The 16,748-nt window shown below is 34.5% G+C and overlaps 3 protein-coding genes across 6 annotated transcripts; all 3 read left to right on the forward strand.

Moving 5' to 3' along the window:
- Positions 1 to 2,343: 2,343 nt before the first annotated feature.
- LOC116846254 (transcription initiation factor TFIID subunit 2) lies at positions 2,344 to 8,664 on the forward strand. Of its 3 annotated transcripts, none has more exons than XM_032819845.1 (19): positions 2,344 to 2,494; positions 2,791 to 2,845; positions 2,919 to 3,082; positions 3,156 to 3,372; positions 3,448 to 3,686; positions 3,799 to 4,020; positions 4,090 to 4,303; positions 4,380 to 4,631; positions 4,726 to 4,934; positions 5,030 to 5,269; positions 5,371 to 5,620; positions 5,717 to 5,857; positions 5,935 to 6,125; positions 6,441 to 6,652; positions 6,873 to 7,092; positions 7,172 to 7,328; positions 7,409 to 7,573; positions 7,642 to 7,833; positions 7,918 to 8,664. In XM_032819845.1, exons 1-19 carry the CDS (start codon positions 2,451 to 2,453, stop codon positions 8,152 to 8,154), a joined length of 3,621 nt encoding a protein of 1,206 aa, XP_032675736.1. In that variant the 5' UTR covers positions 2,344 to 2,450; the 3' UTR covers positions 8,155 to 8,664. The 3 variants fall into 3 exon arrangements, with proteins under 3 accessions (XP_032675736.1, XP_032675738.1, XP_032675737.1); XM_032819847.1 differs by having other exon boundaries at positions 2,451 to 2,494; positions 7,660 to 7,833; XM_032819846.1 differs by having other exon boundaries at positions 2,451 to 2,494; positions 7,657 to 7,833; positions 7,918 to 8,154.
- A 781-nt stretch (positions 8,665 to 9,445) lies between these two features.
- LOC116846251 (transcription factor E2F4-like) lies at positions 9,446 to 12,378 on the forward strand. The gene is made up of 7 exons (XM_032819841.1): positions 9,446 to 9,646; positions 9,975 to 10,084; positions 10,199 to 10,481; positions 10,687 to 10,898; positions 11,151 to 11,260; positions 11,371 to 11,418; positions 11,493 to 12,378. The coding sequence occupies exons 1-7, from the start codon at positions 9,539 to 9,541 to the stop codon at positions 11,597 to 11,599; spliced, it is 978 nt and encodes a 325-aa protein (XP_032675732.1). The 5' UTR covers positions 9,446 to 9,538; the 3' UTR covers positions 11,600 to 12,378.
- Positions 12,379 to 12,821: 443 nt separating this feature from the next.
- LOC116846252 (mpv17-like protein) lies at positions 12,822 to 14,509 on the forward strand. Of its 2 annotated transcripts, none has more exons than XM_032819842.1 (4): positions 12,822 to 12,983; positions 13,438 to 13,704; positions 13,858 to 13,989; positions 14,070 to 14,315. In XM_032819842.1, exons 2-4 carry the CDS (start codon positions 13,447 to 13,449, stop codon positions 14,313 to 14,315), a joined length of 636 nt encoding a protein of 211 aa, XP_032675733.1. In that variant the 5' UTR covers positions 12,822 to 12,983; positions 13,438 to 13,446. The 2 variants fall into 2 exon arrangements, with proteins under 2 accessions (XP_032675733.1, XP_032675734.1); XM_032819843.1 differs by having other exon boundaries at positions 12,862 to 13,040; positions 14,070 to 14,509.
- The last annotated feature ends 2,239 nt before the right edge of the window (positions 14,510 to 16,748 follow it).

Genomic DNA, 16,748 nt, shown 5'->3' on the forward strand with positions numbered 1-16,748 from the left:
ATGCGCACTCAGTGCGCACTAGTGCAAGCTACCGAATTCGCTATAAGAGAGATGCGCTACTGTATATACTGTGACAGAGCTGCGTTCAGAAATCCTATTCGATTAGTAGAGTACATTTAAGTGGCCAATCAAGGCAAAAAGAACTAAGATTTATTTATTATGATTAGTTTATTTAAGTAAAGCCAGTGGCACACGATGCTTGTTTTCATGCTGGATTGCTTGCTGGATGGAAATACTCTGTTCTGATTGATGTATTTCTGAAGACGGACAATCAGAATAGAGTATTTCTATTCAGTAAGCAATCCTAGGTATTACACGTTTTATGCGTTTTTATACGTATTATATGTATTTTACTATATAATGTAGAAAACCCGAAAAAATGCTCGAAAAACTCAACCCTAATCACGAGTTCACATTTTACTTTTCACGTTTCCGCCCTAGGGGAAAAGTTACATGATCGCTGCCTTGGTGCAATAAATTAATGTAAGACAAGTATATGTTTTTCACTCTAATGGCTCCTGCACACAGAACGCGGCAACGCTTGCCGCGCGGCGGAAGTTCGCGTAACAGCCAATCAATATGTTGTTTTTTCGTAAGAGCTACAAGGTTATTACGGAAGGCAGCATATTGATTCGCTGTCGCACGAACTTTCGCCGCGCGGCAAGCGTTATCGCGTCCTGTGGGCAGGAGCTATAAAGGTGTTTTTTCGTTTCGTGACCATAGTCAGTATTCATAGTCCGATCTTATATTTAAGATCATCTTAAGTACTGTCTTAAGATGTCATGAACCAATCACAGAGCTGTATTCGTATCTTAAGACATTACTTAAGACGGTCTTGAAATAAGATTTGACTATGAATACAGGCCCATGGTAGCGTTTGGTTGGTTAGTTTGGTCCACTTAACGCTCGTAACGCCTCCAGCAACAAAGATATGGCTCCTGCACACAGAACGCGGCAAGCGTTATCGCGTCCTGTGGGCAGGAGCTATAAAGGTGTTTTTTCGTTTCGTGACCATAGTCAGTATTCATAGTCCGATCTTATATTTAAGATCATCTTAAGTACTGTCTTAAGATGTCATGAACCAATCACAGAGCTGTATTCGTATCTTAAGACATTACTTAAGACGGTCTTGAAATAAGATTTGACTATGAATACAGGCCCATGGTAGCGTTTGGTTGGTTAGTTTGGTCCACTTAACGCTCGTAACGCCTCCAGCAACAAAGATATGGCTCCTGCACACAGGACGCGGTAATGCTTGTCGCGCGGCAGAAGTTCGCGCGACAGCTAATCAATATGTTGTTTTTTCGTAAGAGCTAGAAGGTTATTACGGAAAGCAGCATATTGATTGGCTGTCGCGCGAACTTCCGCCGCGCGGCAAGCATTACCGCGTCCTGGAGTGCGTTCAGATTCCTCATCCGGGTGCACTCTATTACTAGAAACACTATAGTATATGTGACATATACTATAGCACTTCTAGTAATAGAATACACCCGGGTGGGGAATCTGAACGCAGCCCTGTGTGCAGGAGCCATTAGAATGGCTGTGTTCAGCAGAGAAAGCTGCTTTACACTGTTGTAAAATTCGTGAATCTGATTGGTACATGCTCTTGAATTCAATCAAAATTAAGAGCATACTCCAATCAGATTCACGAATTTTATAACAGTTGCAAAGCAGCTTTCTCTGATGAACGCAACCATTGGCTGCATTCAGCAGACTCAACAGTTGCACAACAGTTAAGTAATTTGTCAATGTAATTGGTCTAAAGTTAGGGATCTAACAGTAAGGACCAATAATTACTGACCGCTCACTGATCAGCTATGTTTTCTGAACGTAACCATTGGCTGCATTCAGCAGACTCAACAGTTGCACAACAGTTGAGTAATTTGTCAATGTAATTGGTCTAGATTTAGGGATCTAATAGCAAGAACCAATAATCGTTGATTGCTCACTGAGCGCTTTTTCTACTGAATGCGCCCATTGACGCTCGCGGCGTTGCGAGCATTAATGGCTCCTGCACACAGGACGCGGTAATGCTTAACCGCGCGGCGGAAGTTCACGCCACAGCCAATCAATATGCTGCTTTCCGTAATAACCTCCTAGCTTTTACGGAAAAATAACATATTAATTGGCTGTCACGCGGCGGAAGTTTACGCGACAACCAATCAATATGCTGCTTTCCGTAATAATCTTTTAGCTCTTACGGAAAAACAACATATTGATTGGCTATTGCGCGGACTCCGCCTCGCGGCAAGCATTACTGCGTCCTGTGTGCAGAAGCCATTAACTTATTGCACCAGTTCAACAGTGCAGCTGAAAAGAACAGACCAACTGAACTGAACTACCTAACCCACTACTATCGTTAAGTTACAGAACAGACCTAGATGTTGTCAGTCATGTTTTAAACTCTTCTATTCCTGTAAATATAAAAGGGATTAAGTATAATTGAAAAGATGAAGAAAGAAAAAACAGCTGATAATAGCCGTCCATATAAATTATAAGTATCTTTAGAAGTAACATTATTGATATAGAGAAATGTAACAACATAGATGTTTTAAAATACATAATTTAATTTCTGTTTGGTTATGTTTTTGTTTACAAGTAAAATAATTCAATAATAAATATTTCAGTAAAATTAATTTATTCTTAATATACTCCTAATTATTAATTATAATCACAGAAAGAAAGTAATGTAAAGTAATGTAATGTAAAGTAAATCAAAGTAATGTATAATTTTATAATTGTATATTTCTTTGGTACTTCTGTTGAAATAATTAACAATTGCTGTTTTACAGCTCATCAAATATTAAGCTTAACTGGAATAAGTTTCCAAAGAAAAAGCATAATTGTAAGTAACATTTGTTTAATCCATTAAGAATATACTTCAACTATTAAATTTTTCCTTATATTCTCTTATATAGGGCTTTGTCGAATTAACAATTGTACCACTACGAGATACATTGAGACTGATAAAACTCAATGCCAAACAATGCAGAATATACAGAGTATGTTTAAATGATACATATGAAGCTCCTTTCCAATATTTTGATCCATTTTTGGATATCTGTCAAGGAGATAGCAAACAGTAAGAAATTTTGCTTTTATATGCTGTAATATATTTTAATGTTATTAGAAATTATTAATTAAATCTTTTATAGACGCTCTTTGGAGTTCTTTTCAAATATGCACTTAGCAGCAGCTCAGAAAGTTGATCCTGATAATAATTCTGGAGAACTGGTGGTTCAAATACCACCAGACGCTGCACACTTAGTTGCTGAAGGACGCGGATTAAGGATTAGCATTGAATTTTCCTTGGAGCAGCCACAAGGAGGTGTACATTTTGTGGTTCCAAATTGTGAAGGCACTTTAGCTGAGGTGAACTTATTTTACTATCATCAGGATGTTAGTATATATAATTCTTTTTACTAGTATATTCTAATAATCTTTTAGAAAGGTGCACATATGTATACATATAGTTACGAAAATTCATCGAGACTATGGTTCCCATGTGTGGATAGTTTTGCTGAACCATGCACTTGGAAATTAGAATTTACTGTGGATGACTTAATGACTGCAGTTTCCTGTGGAGATCTAATCGAGATTGTCTACACACCTGATATGCGTAGGAAAACATTTCACTATGTGCTTAATATTCCAACGTGTGCTCCAAATATTGCACTGGCAGTTGGGTAAGTAAATTATATAGAGAAACAAGGTAAATTAATTATATAGAAATTCAGATTAAATTAAATTTCATTTATATAATAAATCAATATGTAAATTTGTTTTTTCTTTCTATAGACCCTTTGAAATCTTTGTGGATCCTTATATGCATGAAGTGACTCATTTCTGCTTACCTCAGCTTTTACCATCCCTGAAAGTGTCAGTGAAATACATGCATGAAGCTTTCGAATTTTACGAAGAAACCTTGTCAAATCGATATCCATATTCTTGTTACAAGCAAGTCTTTGTTGATGAGATAGACGAAGACATCAATATTTACGCTACTATGAGTATTCTGAAGTAAGTCTAATTTTTTCTTATATGTTTAGTATATTTAAAATTTACTTATAATTGCTTATTTATTGACAGCACGAATTTGTTACATTCTACTGCAATCATAGATCAAGTGTACATTACTAAAAAGGCAATGGCACAGGCAGTCGCGGAACAATTTTTTGGATGCTTCATTTCTATGCAAAATTGGTCGGATATGTGGTTACCCAAGGGTATTTCAACATATTTAACAGGATTGTACGCTAAAAAATGTTTTGGCAACAATGAATATAGAGAATGGATTCAATCTGTAAGTGTGTAAATTACAGTACCTATATGTCATTTTTTATGGTTTAGTTACTTAATTATTTCAATGTTCCTTTTAGGAGCTACAAGAAGTTGTGAAATACGAAGAACAGTTTGGTGGTATAATATTAGATCCTTCTCAACCACCAGCACCATTGCCCATCGCAGCTAATACTCCAGCTCCTGCACCTCGAGCGCCTGATCCAGGATATTATTTTCCCATTAGAAATCTGCACACAATGTCGCCACAATACATCAAAGTTCTCCGAAAAAAAGCACACCTAGTTATCAGAATGTTGGAACACAGAATTGGTCAAGAATTACTGCTTCAAGTAAACATATTTTGTGTTTTTTTCCTTTTAAAATTCTAAACGCGATCACGCGGACTGAAAATTATATCGATAATATGTTTAATTTGTTCTGTAGGTTTTCAATAAGCAACTCTCTCTAGCAGCTAACGCTGCACAACAGAAAATTGACTCTGGCTTATGGTCACATATGTTAATTAGTACAAATGTATTCACTAAGGCTATTTTTACTGTAACGGGAAAAGATATGGCAGTCTTTATAGATCAATGGGTGAGGACGGGAGGACATGCAAAATTCAGCTTAAGTTTTGTATTTAATAGAAAAAGGTACTTCATTTATTTACATTTGAATTAGTTTGAACTATATTATTGCACTATAACAATTATGATACAATTATGAACAATTATAATACATATTACAGAAATACGGTAGAATTAGAAATTAGACAGGATACTACACATCAAAGGGGAATTCGAAAATATGTTGGTACATTGTTAGTCAATATTCAAGAATTAGATGGTACTTTTAAGCACACGTTACAAATTGAAGGTACAGTAGCCAAGTCTGATATTACATGTCACAGTAAAAGTCGCAGAAATAAGAAAAAGAAAATTCCATTGTGCACTGGAGAAGAGGTTGACATGGATCTCACTGCTATGGAGTAAGATATTGAGTTATAAACTTTGCAGTAGTTGCAAACAGATTGTAAGAATCGCTTTCTTCATATATCTCCTTTGTAAACGTCTATTCTTTTCTTAATAGTGATTCGCCAGTATTATGGATCAGGCTAGATCCTGAAATGACACTCATGCGTTCTGTACAAATCGAACAACCTGATTATCAGTGGCAATATCAGCTGAGACATGAGAGAGATGTTACCGCACAATTAGAAGCGATTCATGCTCTACAGAATCATTCAACACCCGCCACTCGATTAGCATTAACTGATACAATCGAAAATGAGCACTGTTACTACAAAGTTAGACTTCGTGCTGCACACTGCTTGACGAAAGTTAGCCATCGCTGAATATTTTCTATTTTCCTTAACTTTAAATATCACTATTTCCTTTAATTTTTGCGCACGTGTACATGCTATATATTTTTGCAGGTAGCAAATGCCATGGTAGCAACTTGGGCTGGTCCACCAGCAATGTTGGCAATATTCAGAAAATTGTTTGGGTCCGCGTCGTGTCGGCGAATTATTAAGCAAAATAACTTTTCAAATTTTCAACATTATTTTCTGCAAAAGGTTAGTACGTTATTCGTCGCATCAAAATATTATTTAGTGATATCTTTCCTCTGAGCTTTTAAACTTGTATGTCGCAGACTATACCAGTTGCAATGGCAGGATTACGCAACGCTCACGGTATTTGTCCGCCAGAAGTCTTAGCTTTTTTAATGGACCTCTTCAAGTACAATGATAATAGTAAAAACAGATATTCCGACAATTATTATAGAGCTGCATTGATAGAAGCTTTAGGTGCTACTGTTACGCCAGTTATCAGTGTACAACAAGGGTATGATATCACAAACTTAGTTTATGAACTAAAACTATATATATTATATTATAGAGCTCGGAATTAGTTGCCCATTTCGATCGATTCTCGGGAGCTATGTCTTCTATCTTCCCCTTGCCGTGAGCAGGCCACGCAAGTGACGGTTACGGCTAGTCGCGGCTTCAAGCTTGGAGCTGCGACTGTCACCTGCTCACGGCAAGGGGAAGATAGAAGACATAGCTCTCGAGAATCGATCGAAATGGGCAACTAATTCCGAGCTCTATAATATAATATATATACTTAATAAAGATAAATGTCCCACATTTATTGCTGTAGGACCGCTATCACAGCAGAGTCTCTATCAATCGATACTAAAGCTATCTTGGAAGAAGTAACAAGAAACTTGAACTTGGAAAAATTGTTACCTTGCTACAAATATACTGTTAGTGTAGCTTGTCTTAAAGTCATACGTATCCTTCAAAAGTTCGGTCATCTCCCGAGCAACCCTCATCTTTTTAGAGCATATGCGGCATATGGGCAATTTATAGGTAAAATTTTGAATTATAATAAATCTTTTAATTAAAAAGTAATTAATGTTTTTAATAAAAAAATTTTAATTAAATGTAAAATTTTTAATTATGCATTTGATAATAAATACTGATAACCTTAGAATTTTGTACAAGTTATATTATAATATATTTATAATTATTATATAATTATATTATATAATTTTTACGACAGTCACTTGATCAATCTTTTTTTTTTTAGATATTCGAGTCGCGGCTTTAGAGGCGTTAGTCGATTTCACTCGCGTAGACGGTAAGTGGGAAGACTTAGAATTTCTCTTGGACATGGCGGAAATGGATCCACATCCCGGTGTGCGTCATAGACTTGTAAGATTAATGGTAGAGAATCCACCATTCGAGAAAGCACACAAACACCGTCTGGATAAGCCAGATTTAGTTGATCGCATATGGAACTTAATTAAGTATGACATTACAATCTTTTGCAATAATTATTTTTCTTTAACGTAGCATATGATGAATATGCACGTGTGTTATTTTTAGTGGCATGCTATCACATGACGCAAAATTACGCTGCGATTTGGTGGATTTGTACTACACCTTGTACGGTATAAAAATCCCGTTTTGTCTTCCTATCCCCGAACTTGCAATGCTGACGAAGCCTAGGAAAGCTGGTCCGCCAAGTAGTCCAGAACGTGAAGTAAAATTGTCGATTACATTTATTGCACGATTATAAAGTGCCTTTGTAATATTTCTATAGAATCATGAATATTTTTTTAGATGAAAGTTACACCTGTACAACACGTTAGGCGTGAACCGATTGATGAAGTCGAGAATTTACCTGTTTCAAACAGAAAGAGACCATCCCCAAATGTCGATTCTCTGGCCCCATCGAATGCAGTGGAATATGGGCCAGAAGTAAAACGACCAAAACCGATAAGTACTGTATGTATAACGTATTCTCAGTTATTTCTCTCTTGTTATTGTCAAATACGTGTAATGTAAATGTATAGTATTGCCATTTCAAGCAGGATGAACGGGGGATTCCAGTGCCTGGCGAAGGTAAAGTGAAATCTGAGTATTATAGCGATAATTCAGCATCTTTGCCTGGCATCATGGGAACTCCGGGTCCTGTAGGCTTTGAACCGGGGATGTTCAAAAAGGAATCAGAGGAACATAAGCCGAAAAATGATTCCAGCAATAAGGTAAACAAAGATTTTATTTGGTAGAAAACCTCTCTGTGATTAAAAAAATCTACAGTTAATAATATATTGATGTATTTGTTACAGAATAAGAAAAAGAAGAAGGATAAGAAAAAGCATAAACATAAACACAAGCACAAGCACGATCATAAGCATACTAAAGATAAGGAAAAAAAGGAAAAAGATAAGGGTAAAGATAAGGAAAAGGATAAAGGCAAAGACAAGGATTCATCGTCGTTAAAAATAAAGGACGAAACTCTTAGTTCCGCTAGTTCCAGTCAAAGCCCAGATGCAACAGTCACTAATGAGTTTCTTTTTCCTTAAGAATATTTACTATTAATGTATATATTCAAAATGTTTATATTAGAAAAGACCGGCGGCTGTCTATGAAAACTGTCCACAGTATTGCTATCTCAAGTATTAAGAGGTAGATATCTCTACTATTCTAACGAGTCGTTGAAAAAGCTTTATGTGTAAGGGATTCAGCTTTTTTTTAGAAGTCCCCTATGTAAAACTTCTTCAAAATATTCATTGGATTAGAAACATTTGAGTAATATTTCAATGGAATAGAGAGACATTCAATATACCTGAGATAACAGTATTATGAACACATATAACTGGTCTCCTCTGCAATTACTATTTATATTTTACATGTAACTATTATAATATAATTTTTATAAATATAACTTAATTTTCGTATAAAATTAAATATAATTTTTATATGTAATTAACACTTTATACATATTTATACCACTGGTGAAAAATCAACAGATTTTTGTAAAGTGTTAAAACACATTATAATAAATCTATGTATAAGTTACTTTATTATGTACATATATATTTTTGAAATTAATTATAGGTATAATAATATAATAACCTATATTCAGCAGCAGTATAGAAGGAACAGACAGACAAACATTCTATTATATATATTTATTTATTTTATTATTATATAGTTATTATATCTATATATATCTTATATCTATGGTGTGTATATATGTATATATATAAAATTTCTGCTGCCTGTTCCTTCTATTGTTAAACTTTAATCGCGGATTTAGACCAAATTTTACACATTTACTTTCTAGGAACCTGTAGGAAATATAGGCTACATTCTAGATAACATGCATGTCTAAAAGATATCTTTTCGATATCTTTTAGACATGCATGTTATCTGGGATGGAGTACCTCATTTTTATTCTCTGATTTCATTCCCTTAACACCTTGATAACCCGGGCAATACTAAGTAGTTTAAGCTGGGGTAATAATGTTTTTAATAAAATCTCATAAATAACAATAAATTATATGTTATATTGAAATCGATTGTATCAATAAATTAAAGATAAAATAGGAATAACGATAAAGATAATTTGTTAAATTTTTTCTATAAACACGTAAGTGTGTAGTAATAATTAATCATTATAATTAATTAGTAGCGATCTTATATATATGTATATAAGTGTATATATATATTTTTTTTTAATATAACATTTAAATACAAACGATTTCGTCTTTTGTGTGTAATTCTTCGGGCAAATTTACACGAAACTGTTCGCGATTGTTCATTCGATCTCCAGTTCCGTTAACGACAGTAGAGACGCGCTCATATTTGAATGACCGTTGCACGTTAATAGGATGGCGTCTGTGGTGTTGCGGCAATTTCGAAGGGACGTAGCGAGTTTTGAAAATTTTGACAACGACGTCGAGCATGGCAGATAATCAGCAAAGTCGATTCGAGAAGTCCCTCGGATTACTGACTACCCGCTTCGTCACCTTGCTGCAGAAAGCGAAGGATGGCGTGCTAGACTTGAAAGTCGTGAGTATTTGTCTTCGCCAGAGAGGTTAGAGAAAGTTAACCTGTATCCATACTAAGGTTAAGTTATCGCGGGCGTTCACGCCATTTCTCGGTTGCGGGAATTTTGAAAGAAGTGCGCGGCCAGGGTACTGTCCGTTACCGCTCGACGACCTTCACCGTATCGTGAATGCTTCATTCAGCGAGTAAAACTCTACGTCGCCTCGCGACGTATTCGATGCGTTACGGTATTCCGACACGTAACACGTAATCTCACCTAACCTATAAACGAAAATGTTGTGATGTTCTCGACAATTGATAAAGCATTATTGTGTATTGGAACGTGTTACAGGCTGCAGACATCTTGGAAGTAAGACAAAAACGACGAATCTATGATATCACAAATGTCCTCGAGGGTATTGGCCTCATAGAAAAGAAAAGTAAAAACAGCATTCAATGGAAGTAAGTTTTGTCTGCATCTTCCACAAAATACTGTTTCTGCACTATTATATTTCATATCAAGTATCTCTTTCTTGTCACATGTGTCAATCATGATTATGTGAATTGTGATTAAAGGGGTGCGGGACCTGGTTGCAACACTCAAGAGGTTGGGAACAAGCTGGTCGACCTGAAAGAAGAGATCAGGCATTTAGAAGATCATGAACATTTATTGGACATGCATACACAGTGGATTAAGCAGAGTATAAAGAATATACAGAACGATGTGATAAATAGGAAGTATGCATATATTACTTATGAGGATGTGAAGGAGAATTTTCAGGAACAGTATGTACTAGGAATGCAAGCTCCTCCTGATACACGATTAAAAGTATTAAATCTTTCAAAAATACTTGAAAAGGTAATTGAACAGTATATTTAATATATATATATGGGTATGCATTAATATTATATATTCTTATATCACACAGTAGTCTTTATTCTGTGAATATTTTTTATATTGAAAAGAAATGTCTAAAAGTAGCTTATAAGCCTATTTTAGAGATACATCGATAAAAGAGAGTTTAGAACAAGGGTTATTATATTTCATAATTTCTGATATACAGGAAGATGCAGTGTTAAATTACAACATGCATTTAAAAAGTTCTTCAGGAGAAATTAAGGTATATACAATCCAACCTGAGTTAGCTAAAACCTATGATAATAAAGTATTAGAGATGCGGTTACAAGAGGAATTAAAAGGCACAAAGCGTATGAGCGAGGAGGATGAAAAGAAAGAAGAGGAAGTTACTGCAAAACCAAAGAGGAAAGTCGGCAGGTGAGTAATATCTGTTTCATTGAAAAATGCACTTCTTGCTCAGTCCTTGCTCTAATCGTCACCAGAAATTGTAAAATAAAATTTCTGGTCTGCACAGAGCAAATAATAATTGCAGATTTTGTAAGGGGTTGAATAGTTATTAAAGTATGAATCTATTCATTTGGTACAAAATACACATTAACATCTTGCTTTTTGAGTCTTTATACATAATGACATAGAACTATATTGAATGTAATTTAATTAAACTATTAGACCACCAAAAAGCAGCACTAAGCCAGATCCAGTATTATCTGATGAGGAAGAGGAAGAAGATTCGGAGTTAATAGAAGCCAAGATAATACTGCGTGACATTGACACTACAGGTAAATATTTCAAAACTTGAGTTTTTATTTTGTTATAAAACATGACATTTATTATAAATACTTTATGTAATATGTAAATTTTATAAAGCGTGTTAAATATATTATTACAGACAATTTCCAAAGTGATATGGACTTGTTTGAGCTACTTTATTCTGATTGTAAGTAAAATTTCATATGTTTTTGTACGCTTAAGAGTGATCTTTTTAACTTCATGTCTGAATTACACTTGCAGTTTGTGGACCATTAGTGAGACTCAGCCCACCACCAGGAGAAAGAGATTACCAATTCAACCTTAGTGAGAGCGAGGGTATTTGTGATTTGTTCGACATCGCAACGTAATGAGTGTCGATTTAGCGTAACACTTCGATTTACAAAATGGACTGTGCCAACAGTAAACATTGCGAAATCAATTTGGGCATGATTAAAATTGGCATTAAGGAAAATTTGTGCATATAATTTTAGAGATAAATGGGAATCGCAATCATTGAAAGAGAATATACAGTATTTTTTTATTCTATTAAAAATTTGAGAAACTAATGCAACATTGTAAAAAATACCTTTGTATAACATATGTTTCGGCTGCTATTTTTGTTTTGTACAGTGGTGAGAGTAGGAAAATACAGTTTTCAGGATGTCTTTTTATACACTTATTAGAGAGAAAACCCTTGTAACTTAAGTTGGATTATCATGCAAGCTTGCTTCATGAATACCATTGTACAAAAATTATGATGACGATATTAAATACATGTATAATTATATATTTGATATATATATATAATTATATATATTTATATAGCGAATCGTTATAAATTCTCTATCGCAGTTAGTAAATTGCGATTCTACGTTATATACAAAATAAGAAACTGGCTATAAGAGTATATATGTATACACGCAGAGGGGATAGTTATACTTGCGTAATTAGCACAATACATCGTCATAAAGTTTTTCTCTAATGTTCTCTAATGTTAGAGTTTTGTAAGAATTTATCTACAAGTGTCGTTGGACGCGTGCGCGTCTTATGCAGAATTTGTATTATGTATCATTGTACACATATTCTGCATTTTAAGATATTTTATCGTAATTATATGTACACACAAAGTCCCATTTGCCACTGACAATGCATCTATTTACTTATATTTATGTACAGTATATTTTCCTTATTGCAAATCAACATACAAGATCGTTAAGTCAATTATATATGTTAAACGATTCATAACACGTATGTCTCATGTTTTAATTATATTTCTTGAATACACGACTTCACGGGAAACTCCACCGTTTTTTATTTTTATTGTGTGCTGTATATAATTAATATTGAAATAAAATTGAAGTATTTCTAGTTTTTCTCTTTAATATTTGTAGGTATATAAAATGGCTCGAGTTGATCTATGGCGAATATATTCGCGTTAATTATTAAATTGATTTGTAGGCAATAATCGGTAACGATTACCGATGTTACCGAGTGATCATCGTCAAACTACATGTTACCAAAAAGGCGCGTAGGTAGTCGGCTAGTTGCACAACGTAACGATGACCAAGGACAGATAAGAATGGATCAACCGGTTTCGTCATCGTCGTCGAATCCCGGCGTGAGTGTTCGTCGACGCAAAAAGAGTCAGTCGTCACGTCACGCGGTTCCGCAGATGCATCGTCAGTTCGCCGCGAAATACGCGCGCACAACGCTTTAGTGTGTCAAAACTTGTTTTGCAGCGAGCTTGCAGAGGTGGGGTCACGGAACATTTTTACTTGATGTTTATTGCTCTGATAAGAATAACGAAAGGTAATGAGTCGCTCGATCTGTAGAAAAACACTAGTGACAATGCCATTCATGAACTGGTGATTTATATATGAATTTGTGATATAAATGAAGAAAAGATTTTGGAAAACACAGATTACTAATACAAAATACTTAAAGAGCTCAGTAAAAAAAATAATTATTTTTCAAGAGAACTTATATCTGATTTGTTCTAATCATAGACTGAATGATAGGGCGATCCATCATAAAATTTTCTTATCTTCAATCAATATAAAGTCAAAAAATAAACTTTGTTTCTTCATAAAGTCGCGAATTTCTTTTTTGAAATACGTTAAAACGCACGCGCAGTTTTGGCGTGTCATTTCGGTATTATTCGAAAAGTGCGCTGTGTCGATTTGACGTGTTTTTTGTTTTGTAACAGAGTACCAAAATGCGCATTGTGTTCGTGAAATTCCGTGAAATCACGCAAAAATATCCGATCGTTCGTGGTATGGTGTCCTACGCGGCCATATGGCCAGCTGGTTGTCTGCTGCAACAAAAGATCACTGGGAAAAAGGAGTTTGATTATGGAGAGGCAGTGCGATTTAGTTTGTACGGTAGTCTTTATGTAGCACCTACGTTATACTGTTGGATCAGATTTGCGTCTTATCTTTGGCCAAAAAATGACTTGAAGTCTGCAATCACCAAAGTATGTTCAAAGAAAAGAGATTTAAACAATTTATACCACTTAAAGTTGCTGTGGAAACTTTGACTTTGAATATATAAATTTGATTATATACACAAATAAACTACAAACAATTAATAAATAAATAATAAATCAATAAATATATAATAATTACAGGCTCTGGTTGAACAAGTCACATATAGTCCTGCAGCTATGTGTTCCTTCTTTTTTGGCATGAACCTTCTTGAATTAAAGCCAGTTTCGGAATGTATTGAGGAGGTCAAAATTAAGTTCTGGCCAACATACAAGGTATTTTCTCATGATATATCTAAGATATATTAGTCATTGTTGAAGTGAAGGGGTATTAATGAAAGGCTATTTCTCTATAGGTTGCCATTTGTATATGGCCCATTCTACAGACTATCAACTTTGGCTTAATTCCGGAGAGAAATCGTGTTATATATGTCAGTGTCTGCAGCTTAATTTGGACAACTTTCCTTGCATACATGAAGACACTGCAAGCTAAACAGGAGCAAAAAAAGCTGGTAGAAGTCAGTGATGTTAATTCCAAGATTATATCAGAATATAAAGTACAAACCAGTGAAAGAAGCATGCAGGTTCCTCTTCTACGATAAGAGTTGTAGGAAATTTTAAATTATGTTAAATTAATTTATTTATACAGAATCTATCTAGAACTGAAAATTATATTTTATCAGATAATACAATTCTGATATTTATGATATAGTACAAGAGTATAAATTTTGTACTTAGATAGGTATGATTAGTATGTTAATGTTATAAACAAGAAATGAAAGTATTTTTAAATGTTCTTAAGTAAAAATTTATTATTATTGATAAAAAACGCCTGTTCTCATAAAACATATATATGTATATATATATACATACATACATCATACATACATGCATACATACATACATACATACATACATACATACATACATACATACATACATACATACATACATACATACATCATACATACATACATACATACATACATACATATATTATATCGGGTGTATATCAGTTGGACACGGGGCAATTGGACACAGTCCAATCACAAGTCGCTGTTCCAAGGGACCCTACAAATGTCTCTAATCACACGGTGCTGTGATTGGCTCTGTCCAAATGCACCGTGTCCAAGTGCACCGCTCCCTATTATATCATGTATGTATGTACCTAGAGAAAGAAATAAATATTTGCAGAAAATTTATTTGATTTATATATATTTACTATATATTAAAATTTATTATATATATATATATATATAATAAATTTTAATATATAGTAAATATATATAAATCAAATTTTCTGCAAATATTTCTTTCTTTCTCTAGGTACATACATGATATAATCATCACATAATTATAATTTTTGTGCATCATATGCAAAAAATACTATCTTTTATTATAATTTATGTACTAATTTACATCATTTACATCTATTGCATTGGACAGAAAGTTTGAATTCTTTAACAGTAATTAAAATTTCAAAAATTAAATATTAAAATGCAACTTTAATCAATAATGTAAACACCACTTTCTTAGGCAATATTAAACTATCTTTTAGGTAGCTTCATTATTCCGTTAGTGTAAAATTAAGTTGGTTTTTTATTAAAAAAGTTATCTAAGTAAATTCTGACGTTTATAATCACTTAAAATTGCCAAAGCTATAATTTTATATAGTCTTCTCTGATAATATCAAGATTTTTACTTGTTTCTAAAAAAATTTTCATATTTTAATTGACGCGCATCCCCACTCCGCATAACGTCACCCGTTTGGTGCTGCGTTCGGAAACGTCACTCTAGTATTCTCCCTCTCTTTTTATTTCACTCTTGTATTTCACTCACTCCAATGGCTATCGTGCACACTGTGCACACTACAGGGCTGCGTTCGGGAACGTCACCCAAGTGTACCCGTTACGTTGGAGTGAGCGAAATACAAGAGTGAGATAAAAAGAGAGGAAGAGTACTCGAGTGACGTTTCCAAACGCAGCCGTAGTTCGGCCACATCCGGAGACTATTGCAGAGGGCGCGACTATAAACGGGTTCCAATTTTTACAAGAGGGAGTTTGTACCTCCTGTATAGTAGAGTCACTCTAATCAGTGGTTTGTACTTTTTAGCTGCACTACTGAACTAGTGCAATAAGTTAAACTGAGACAAGTATATATTTTCTCTAACCTATTGCACCAGTTCAGCAGTGCAGCTGAAAAGAACAGACTACAGAGTTTGGCCACAACCAGGGATGGATAATAGGTTTGTTCTTTCGACCTGACCTAGGGCTGCACTGGAACTGTACTAGTTGAAGAAAGTTCAAGATAGTGCAGACCAGTGCAAAGATACATATGGGTCTGAAAAGAACGGGTAAGGGCTATCGCACACAAATTGACATAACTGCATATGCACAGCATAAGATCGTATGGACCAATGAGCATCGAATAGTAAGCATCGAACACCAATATGGCGACTTAATACTCGATGCTCATTGGTACATACGGTCTTATGCTATGCATATGCAGTTATGTCAATTTGTGTGCGATAGCCCTAAGAGCAAGTTAGAGCAGTGTAAGATGGCGGACAACATGGCTGGATTAAATAACATAGATCAATTTATGGTCATGTTTTCGCACTTATAGCATTTTATGTTTTATTGAACAATCCTATTTCTTTTAAAAACTGTTTTGTGTTGGATACCCACACAACAAATCCCTCCGAAAAAACATCCAAGAGCCTTCCCAGGATGTCTTTCGGATATTTTGTGCTGTTTGGATAACATTCTAAATACTTCTTTTATGTCATTCTACATTATATATTTATTATATATTTATCTACATTATATATTTATTATATATTTAAGTATTTACTTACTGTTTATAGATTCCGTCGTCGGATTATTTCTTCTACGTAATGTCAACTAGGTATACCGATTTTACAGGTTATAGATACAAATTTAAATTTTTTCGGTTAGCTGCCCTGCACTGCTTGCTCTACCTCCAGACCTAGGGCAGTCAGTTCACTGAACTCGCTGCACTAGTTCAGCCTGCAC

This window comes from Odontomachus brunneus, unplaced genomic scaffold (assembly GCF_010583005.1).
Source record: "Odontomachus brunneus isolate Ranch 3 - 2012 unplaced genomic scaffold, Obru_v1 Obru_scaffold_062, whole genome shotgun sequence".
In the NCBI taxonomy this organism is placed as follows: Eukaryota; Metazoa; Arthropoda; class Insecta; order Hymenoptera; family Formicidae; genus Odontomachus; species Odontomachus brunneus.

Bases quoted from the DNA above. Each gene is read 5' to 3' on its own strand.
- LOC116846254 (XM_032819845.1), top strand. From the start codon at position 2,451: ATGAAGAAAGAAAAAACAGCTGATAATAGCCGTCCATATAAATT. The intron at 3,083-3,155 runs GTAAGAAATTTT...AATCTTTTATAG, and splicing joins TGTCAAGGAGATAGCAAACA to ACGCTCTTTGGAGTTCTTTT. The intron at 4,304-4,379 runs GTAAGTGTGTAA...TGTTCCTTTTAG, and splicing joins ATAGAGAATGGATTCAATCT to GAGCTACAAGAAGTTGTGAA.
- LOC116846251 (XM_032819841.1), top strand. From the start codon at position 9,539: ATGGCAGATAATCAGCAAAGTCGATTCGAGAAGTCCCTCGGATTACTG. The intron at 9,647-9,974 runs GTGAGTATTTGT...AACGTGTTACAG, and splicing joins GCGTGCTAGACTTGAAAGTC to GCTGCAGACATCTTGGAAGT. The intron at 10,482-10,686 runs GTAATTGAACAG...TCTGATATACAG, and splicing joins TTTCAAAAATACTTGAAAAG to GAAGATGCAGTGTTAAATTA.
- LOC116846252 (XM_032819842.1), top strand. From the start codon at position 13,447: ATGCGCATTGTGTTCGTGAAATTCCGTGAAATCACGCAAAAATATCCG. The intron at 13,705-13,857 runs GTATGTTCAAAG...TAATAATTACAG, and splicing joins TGAAGTCTGCAATCACCAAA to GCTCTGGTTGAACAAGTCAC. The intron at 13,990-14,069 runs GTATTTTCTCAT...ATTTCTCTATAG, and splicing joins AGTTCTGGCCAACATACAAG to GTTGCCATTTGTATATGGCC.